The following is a 9,906-nucleotide window of genomic DNA, read 5'->3' on the forward strand; positions in this document are numbered from 1 at the left end:
TATGAATATACTTTTTGCATTTAAAAGGAAATGCGTATTAGATGTTAGAAAGAAAAAAAAAGATAAAACGTAGAAGAGCTCAACTACAAAAAACAAACTATATATGTATATCCATTACATCGTCTGTGCAATAATATTTTCTTTTTGCGGATATGCTATTGGCATTTGAATTGGAAATTGAGCGGAAGTATTAAAAACAGAGAGGTTGTTTGATCTTTGTATATCAAGAGAGAGTACGGAAATTCGACTGTATATTATATCAAGACATGTGTATATACTGCCTGACCGGCTTGTAAACCTTCGCGCAGAAGATCGATACACGTCCTATTCAGTACTTAACTCGATCAATTGTATCAACTATCAATAAATAATTTAATTATTAATCAATGATAATGTTAGTGATCACATACTTAAATGTTTTAATTATTTTTAATTAGCAGACAACCTTTTTAATTATATCTCACCAAAATTGATTATAGAATCCCTATTAAATTAGAAAGTTAAATTAAAATTTAACAATTAAAAAGTGATTTTAAAAATTAAAATACAAAATATATTATTTTAGAAGTATCATTTTTTTCCTTAAATGGTCTAGTTTTCAAACTGTTAACATTGCATGCAATTGTTAGCAAATTCGATTTGCATGATTTGCACTTTTCACGAATGTATTTATAAACATTATTTTATTTGTTTATAAATATGCAAACAGAAAAATACATATTAACGCAGTAATATTCTTTTGTCTTAAAAAAATTAATTTCTTATAGTTACTTCTAACTAATAAGTTATACTTCGTATATATATATATATATATATATATATGTTTAACAATAGATTGTAAATCTTTTAATCTCTATTACAAAGTAGTACGACAAGTGGTTAAATTGAACAAATCGAGCCGATACTGAATAAGTCGAGCAGATTAATTTAAGTGGATTAATATCACGATAACGTTGGATAATCTTCTCTACAGATGATATTGTGTAGTAACAAGAAATAAATGTTAAAGGACGGACCGCGAAGGTGAGTGCGGAGGTTTTGGTGCGACGTGTAGTGGTTATTGTTCTGGTTCTTGTACTGGTTCTTGGAGTCGATAGAGGAGATCGACGACTGGTTTGTCAAGCCGGTAGTGTCACCAGGCCATCTCATTCCGCAGCAGAAATCAGCATCTGTAACACCCAATAGCCCTTGCGCACGTCGTCTTATCCTCACTTTGTGTGCATTCTTCGTCTATTCCATTTCAATATACGGCTTCAAAAAAACTGCTTAAGCATATCCAATATATGTCCTCTGTGTTTTATTGTTTTTCGCTTATGACTAGATCTCGATCTATATACGGATTACATTTCCGATAATTATTCAACGAAGAAGAGAGTTATAGCTCATTAAACTAAAAGTTACATATATTTTTACTCCATTTCTTCTGTTTATTATTTAATTAACATATCGTGATACATTTAACTAATATGTCGATACAATCGTGTGATATTGTTTATGGGAAACAGTGTTCTTAGAAGAATGATGAGAAATTGTGTAAGTTTTTCAGTGTATGTTTTTATAACACCAAACAACCCTTGCCCACATCCCATCTTTTCTTAAAAAGCCCGATTTTTCACAATCATAAAACAAATTAATGTCGTGTAATTTTCCTTTATTCAATTTTTGTGCGTATTAACGAGGACAACGAGGTATTTATTATTAGTGAAATATAGGGTGTTCGTTATGTCGTTTGCAATTTTAGAAACTTTAAATAATCTGAGAAAAAAGAGAGATTGAAAACTGTAACTTACGATAAATAGCGAAATTTTTTTTCTCCGTAAAAAGGCCATTTCAAGTATTTAAAGTAAAATCGTATAATTTTTTCTTTATAGCACATCAAGAGACAAATTCAACAACAGGAATTTTTATGAAGAAGAAAAATTTTTGTTTTTCTTTTATTGTGTAAGTTATAGATTTCATAAAATAGATATAATTTTGTCTGTAACTTTTTTATTATTGGAAGTGCCTTTAAAAATGTACGATGTCATTATAACACATTACTCTATTGGTATCATACAGAATTCAGCGGATTGAGGACATCTCGCGAAAGAATCAGTAATCTATGTTATCGCATGACATGTATGAAGCCGTTTCATGATGAAGTCTGAATAATGCAATCTTATAGCTGCAGCTCCCTGTTTCTTGGATATATTCGGTTTTCTTCCAATCGACAATTTGGTTTATGCACTTGTATATTGTGATACTTTTGTCACATTTAGACTTGATTGTCTGTAAATTACAATATACAATTTCCAGTATGTATAAATTATATATCTTTTTTGAAAGGAAATTATGCATTTTCTTTACATCAACTAGTTTATCTTATTCTTCTGTGCATAAAAAAATTAAGTTACGGTTATAATAACATTAATAATAATTTATGAAGTTTTTTTACGTCATACATTTACCATGGCAAAATTTTATTAAAATCAGAATTTGCGAGATTTGTTTGTTATAGTTAATTTAATATTATTATTAATTCGGTATTACATGATGAACGTAATTGAGCAATGATTAATAAAAATTAAATTAAAGTGGAATGTGTTAGATAAGATTAAGTCAGATATTAAAAATTTAATTTACAGTATAATTTTAATGACAGGCATATTTCTATACGAAAATTTCATATTTTTGTCACAGATCTGATAGTGTTAATAATTCATAAACTAAACATTTTGAAATTAAGAGTATTTTGGAATTATTTTTTGTTTCAAAAAATATAATTAAAGATTACTGTTGAAGTAGTCGCCAAAATTATCGGAATTATATCGAGAGACGCATTTTTGTCATATCACTGTATTTAAATATAGACTACATAGTTCTATATATAAATACCTAAAATTAATTTGTTTATGACTGCAAATGGTCTATCATAATTAACTCACTTAATTATCGAAGTATTATTAGTGTCTGATTAATGTCTATATTATGATATAGGATATATTATGATGGATGGACGGATTATTATTAGACTCTTCGTATAATGTAATGGCAGCATTAAATGCACGTGTCAGTCCTGGTGTTAATAACTAGGTGCACCATTTCCATATATGCAAAAGCGGTTGTTACTCAGCCATGGCTGTAACCAACCATGTCTATGATATGTCCATGTGTCGTTAATAGCATTCCGACCCTACAGAACATTATAAATATGCCATTTGACGTACCTCCAATCTTACTCAAACATATTCCAATGTTATAGGTCTGCATTAGTATAGATCAAGATGCATTTTGAGCTCAATTTTCTTTAAGTTCGAATCAACTTAAAATGGATGAGAGAATCGTTCCGAGACTAGCATATCTAAATATCGAAAAACTTTTTCCTCCGCGAACGTGGAATTCGAATGGGAGTAGGGAGGTGATGAATTGTTCGCTCGAATTGCGCCTTGCTCTCTTACAATTTTTATCACGCGTCCTATCTTTTTTTCCTCTTTTATTTCCGTATTTTTAAATCTTTTTCGCACTTCCCTTACGTCATATTTTTAAGAATACGTCGATTTACAAGAAGTACTCTTACGACGAGGGGTGAGCAGTGAGCTGTGGTTGTGTGGTGCTGTGTGGTGGTAGCGGTGCCGGTGATGTTCGAGGTGCTCTGGATGGTCGAGGGTCATTTGGATACAGAGGTGAGGGGTGTAGTTGCCTTGATTTTGGCAGTGGGATGGGAGCCTCAGTGTACCTTGGACCGGCGGCAGAAGCCGCTTGTCGTAACGGTTCGCTAGCAGCAAGGTGTCCAGAATCTCCTTGTCCGATTTTCCCTCCTCGAAGCTGCAACACAATGCATTGTAGGTATACCCGGTAAGTACCTGGCGAGTTTACGGTAATTTTTCTGCAAACTTCCAGTAGATAATCTTCTCTGTCTCGATATACCTCAAAAATCGTTTCGCTCGATCGCGGCGAAATAGAAAGAATATATATTGCAGTATATTTTACGAAAATTAATATTGTTGGTTGTTTCAAAATCATTAAAGAAGGTGTGGGACAACCTCACGGGATTAAAAGCATCATTCATCTTGAAGTGATCGATGCTAACGTTGTTAAAGTTTACTCTTCTAGATACAACGTATTCATTTGTATTCATTTGAAACATATGTACATGTAGAAATCTACTAATTCAATAAAAATTCAGCTTTCTAAAGCACTATACAAAACTGCATCTAATTTCACCCACATTACGATATAACGGGTATAAGATGCTACCAAAGAACTTTACCATCGGTCTACTTGTGCTAATACATTCAATGCAGTAGTACAATCGAAACATTCGTGATATCGATATACATGATTCCCTTTCTATCACCAGTTAATGACGTCAGTAAAAAAACATACTGATAATTCTATTTTCGATCCATAAAATCCTATGATTACATGTTTCTACATGCAGAGAAATCCTATCAAAATCGTAATTTCCATCTCGCTCTCTTTGACTAAAATGCACAATAGAGTAACATGATTGTCAAGTAATCAGTTATAGATATTTATAAAAGCGCTTTAGACTAGGAAGGGGGAAGTATACTTGGACCACATCAACACAATATGCGATTATGTTATGTATCGCGTAGCCGATCGATAACTATTAGCCGCACAACTGAAGGGTTTGAATTAATATTACACTAAATTAAATGGGACGATTTTTACGATAAAAGAATCGTAAAAGTGATATATTGTATTTCCTTCAAATTTGTATTGTATATACATATACAAGAATAAGATTATTTTCACGAAAATACCTATTATCCGCAATTTCGGATAACTGGAATTTATTCGGGCGTCCGTCAATCATTGCCAGTTATACTATCTTCCTTCCTCTCTAATGAGCGGAACATGGATGTTCTACGACAATACAATTGGATTTAGCTTCTCGACACATCATCGCTCTCTCCCATAATATACACGTATTGTTTTCTTCCTCAAACCTCTCCGGGTCATAAAATAACGTATCGCGATAGTAGGATGATCGAGAAGCTAAGAAACAATTCGTATATATGGCGATTATCTTAGTTGTGTGCTATACGTACATGTCTTCGGCACGAGCGAGGGTGACGAAAGTAAAGGCAAGTGTGAGGATACAAAGGGAGGTGAAGATGAGGGAACTCGCGAAGGAGGTGAGAGACAGCGAGAGGATGGACGAGAGGCGGCCGCCACCACCCGCACACCGCCCTAGCGCCACCCAACCCATTCTATGTCATCTGAAACAGAAAAAATAGTATCTTAACATTAAAAGATATCTTAATTGATAATAGAAGTTTATTTGAATTTATGTTTCCTCCTTTCTCTTTTTTTTTCACAAAAATAAAATTTTTGATAAAACTCTTATGGCCAAAACTAAAATATAATACCATCTTTATTTTTGGCCGTACAATATATTACTATTTCGCGCTGTTTGCTTAAAAGAATTTTCTCAGAATAGGCTAGCTTTTTAGGCATCTCATAATGTCTCATTAAAACTGCATGCTTTTAGTTTGTAATATTATTAATATCGCGATATAATACCAATGTTCTCTAGTACCAGTTTTCGAATGCAACTTTGTTGACAAAATTTAATTTTTAATGTTTAATTAATCTTAAAATGATAACAACTTATTTGCTTCATAACAAACCAAAATTAAATATCTTCTAATCTCAAAATCCTAAAAAACATTTTTGTGCATTTTCAGTTTAATTAAAACTCTTCTTCCTAACCAGTGATTAATAACGGAACTCGCATTTAACTACGGTTAGCAGAGAGCAACGTTTAATTGCGTTCTCTCACATATACATGAGATAATGTTTGCGCGCAATTGCTTGGCATTTCAATTTACAATGGTCTGCTTATTTGTGGTAAATTAATGTGTAATATATCATGTCATAATTTAATGTTGTCCTGAGAATGCCTTTTCAACGTACTTCTTTCAATCTCAGTTTATACTTGGAATATTTTTCATACGCGGTAAATTAGTGTATTAACAAGTTGCAAAATAATTAATATATATCATTTTTAGCTATATTATACTCAATATGTACGTGATGCTACAGACAATATATTATTAAATTTAGATATATCAATTAAAATTTGAAAATATAATTTTTGTGTAGATTGTGTAGATAGACAAATTGTTTTGTAGATTATTTCAACGGGCTAAATTAATTATAATATAGTCTTCGTGGATTCTCTCGTATTAGAAAAACTTTAGCTTAAAGAGATTGCTGTACCAATCTATTTAGGAATGAAATTCGTGTTTCAATATTGATGATGTTGTTAGAGCTACACGATGCAGTTATACACAACTATCACGTTCTCAAGTTAGTGTTTGTGTAACAACTGTATTTGAATTTAAACCATACTGTTTACACGAAACATGATGCATATACATGATTTATATGTAAATATCATAAAGACGCTTTTGCAAGATATAAATTACATGAAAATCTAGTTACATATATTTTCTCATGTGACAAGAATAGAGTTTTTTATGCTCCTTCATTTATATATAAAAATTACACATGATATATACATATACATAAATATACTCATGCATTGTAATTATAATATATACATATAAATAATAAAGAAAGCACTTATATAAATAAGATCGTCACAAAGATCAATAACACTTCGATTAAGCCAAAGCGAATTCTGCCACATTAAAATCTACTTTTCTATTTTTCATTATAAATAAGATTGTAATGTAGGAAAGGATAGAGAGCCACCAACTCGGTATCATTCAGCTATAGATGTTGACACAGCGAAAAAAAACGCGGTCTAGAGCACGCGGCTATAAGAAAATTATAACCAACGGCCGATTGTGCGTGTGCCATGCTGTAATAATCGTACTTGTGTATGTACGTGCCATCCCAAAACTGAAGTGACACACTTAAGAATATGTGTGAAATTGTTAAATATTGAAGCGACCGATGAAGGGGCGTTATTCAGAGAGTCAAGTGTACAGTCAAGGGTGTAACTGTAATATCGTCCATTCGGATTTACTGTACCTTACAACGCATTAAAATTTATACGGACTCTCGCATGTCGATAATACTTAATATCTAATCTATAATATTGTAGTCAGATTCGAAATGACAGTAATAATAAAGATTGATGAAGACATATGAGTAATAGTCTATAAATAATGTCTATAAATAATCTATAAATGCTCAGGAGACATATAATAATTATTATTGTCAAATAAATAAATAATAGAGATTGTTATATATTGCTGCTCATGTAAATCATCTTATATACATATATATACGCATTATCAATAAAGTTTAAAAAGTTTTTTTTTTTTTTTTTTTTAATTAAAACAAGTTACAAATTTTACTGAAGCAACCAATTTTGAATAAACTTTCTCGACTATATCTGACAAATAATTTGCCAGATATAGTCAAGAAGGTTTATTCATTATTGTATTTTATTCACTGGCGAAGAAAATCTTCTATTTGTTAACTAATTTTGACAAATGTTAAAATCTATTTTTAATGTAGAACTGTGAAACTATTAAATACCTTTCCCCAGTGTAAACATAATTTAATTTTACTTTTTATATTCAAGATTTTTTATTTCCGAAAGGATTAAAGAATATTTCATATAAAATGTTACAGATCTAGAAAAAATATGACATGCACACAATGCATTAATAAGATGTATATACAATTTCTATAAAATTCATTTTTATGAAATATATTAACATTATTTTATTTAATATTTTCCAAATAAAATTATATAATTTTTTAGGGACATTTTTTCCACAGAATTCGATTCGCTAGTCGCTCTGCATATAAAAATATTAAGATCAAAATCTTAAGACAAAAATCATTAAAAAATTAATAGTGTGTATGAAACGCTTCATATTTTATTCCGAAATATTTAGATATATACCCGAAATTCTTCAAATTTTAATTTCAGAGTGTAATGTACTCTGATTCAATAATTTTAAAACCACAGAAAGAATGCAAGGTAATGCACATTTTACAAATAGATAGAATATTTTCATCCCTCTATACATATCGAACAAATTCCTGCGCCGCGTCGGTTAGAAGCGTTATAACAGTGACACATTGACATCATTGTACAAGAGAAAAGAAAAGGGAACATCGTGAGCAGTGGAGTGGGCAGTGGCAGTCAGACCGGCGGGCGTCCACGCTGGTATAAACGCTACCAGCGTACAGCTGATGCCATCCGATCAATACGGAGCGTTGCGGCATGGAACATTATAGAGAGTACGTCACATGGCTTAACCTGTTCCATTCTGAGAGTCCGTAAGCGATTCGTTTCCACGCTTCCCACATGCTTTACATTTTGCGTGGCCTCACAAATCTCAGCCCGTGTCCTGTTTTTGCCTATATCAACCGGCCCTCCGTCGTCCGAATAAATACATAAGCATGCGCGCGCGTTACACACACACACACACACACAACGCGCACGCGTGCTCTCAAAAATTGTTAAGATTGAGACATTTTTTAAATGTCTTTATAAGTTTCTTCGATATTGGTACTATAAAATTAATTAACATAAAGCTGTAGCGCTAACAATAAAGATACTTTGTGCTTTTCGAACTATATTACATAAAGACTCTTTATTCTTCTAACTTATTATTTGGCAATGAGAAAACTTGATTAGTCTACTAATCTCGCCAGGGAAGCACTTGACCGTTTAGTTGTCGAGCAATGATCGCGGGGGTTCTGCGCGAATGAAAGGAATTGAATTCAACTGTTTAATCACATCGTAGCACGAGGTACATTAGCAATGAGAAATCACGCGAACCCAAAAGGACGAGCAAAGTAAGAAATAGGTGAGGGGCAAGGTTGTACGCGGTTAATGCGGTATAAACTTAGAAAGGAAATGAAAATCGACGAAAACGATGTTAGTAGAACAAGTAAAAGATGTTAAAGACGTGTAATTGTGAAAGAAAACATGATTTCAAATGGTAGAATATGCATAAATGTAAATTGAAGATCTTGTTAAGCTGAAAAGGAAACCTCGGTTGCACAAAGCTTCAATATCTTTTTCAAAAATTTAAAATGTTATATCATTTAAAGCATTTCTTGAAAAATGACCTTTAAATGTTTTGCATTTTCAAAAGAAAATCTTTTAAAGCGATAAACATGCTGTGATAAAAAATAGCAATAAAAATAAAAGTTGACGTTATTATTATTCAAAGAAAGTCATATGTCTCTGCATAAAATAAAAATGGTAGTAATTTATACGCTTTATGATAGTGCACTATTATTTTAATGCATATGCGTAAATATACCTTAACGTGAGATATGTAGCTGGTCGCAATGGACGAGGCAGGCTTTTGCTATTCGTTGTGTAGGTCTGTCTCTTCAACTTTTACAAGCACTCATCCTCGCGCACGGCCCTCTTCATCCATTTTTATGAATGGAAAGCTCTTCAGCGTTTCATTGTCATCTCAGCATAGACAAATTATTGTCACCATCTAAAAAACAGTAAGTAATGCCGTCAGTTACGATACAATCTTTATAGGATAACAATCGTGGATGGGGAAAACTTTTTGCGGCCGAAGAGCATCATAATCGTGTGTTCTTCAAATCCTCGCTGTGATAAGAATTATAAATACGCACCAATATTTTATTTAGCATAATTATATGAGAATAAAAATCATAAAGAGAGAGAGAAGGGAGGGAGGGGAAGGAGGAAGAGAATTATATATATTTTCAATTACTAAAGTATTTAATATAAAAATTAATAAAAGAGGCATAGTATGATTTTTGTGCAAGTGATATACTAACTTTATAAGTAATTTTAATTAAGAATTAAAAAATAAAATATATTAATTTAATTCATTTACGATTTCTTGACAGCATATGTATTGTATGTAAAGGTTGTTTCAAAATAAATCCGTAGTCATGTTCACTGTGAACTAATTT

The 9,906-nt window shown here is 31.8% G+C and overlaps 1 protein-coding gene across 8 annotated transcripts in view; it reads right to left on the bottom strand.

Moving 5' to 3' along the window:
- LOC112452349 (glutamate-gated chloride channel-like) overlaps window positions 1-9,450 on the bottom strand; it is a 33,735-nt gene extending 24,285 nt beyond the window's left edge. For 5 of the 8 annotated variants that reach the window (XM_025012504.1, XM_025012503.1, XM_025012502.1 and 2 more), the window contains exons 1-4: window positions 9,270-9,450; window positions 5,055-5,225; window positions 3,557-3,804; window positions 1,017-1,169 (exon numbers count right to left, since the gene is read on the bottom strand). In XM_025012504.1, the coding sequence (XP_024868272.1) occupies window positions 1,017-1,169; window positions 3,557-3,804; window positions 5,055-5,215 (562 nt within the window). In that variant the 5' untranslated portion in view covers window positions 5,216-5,225; window positions 9,270-9,450. The remainder of the gene's footprint in view (window positions 1-1,016; window positions 1,170-3,556; window positions 3,805-5,054; window positions 5,226-9,269) is intronic. The other 3 variants (XM_025012506.1, XM_025012508.1, XM_025012505.1) reach the window with 3 other exon arrangements.
- Window positions 9,451-9,906: the final 456 nt, after the last annotated feature.

Source organism: Temnothorax curvispinosus, unplaced genomic scaffold, assembly GCF_003070985.1.
Source record: "Temnothorax curvispinosus isolate PA1 unplaced genomic scaffold, ASM307098v1 QBEX01003272.1, whole genome shotgun sequence".
In the NCBI taxonomy this organism is placed as follows: Eukaryota; Metazoa; Arthropoda; class Insecta; order Hymenoptera; family Formicidae; genus Temnothorax; species Temnothorax curvispinosus.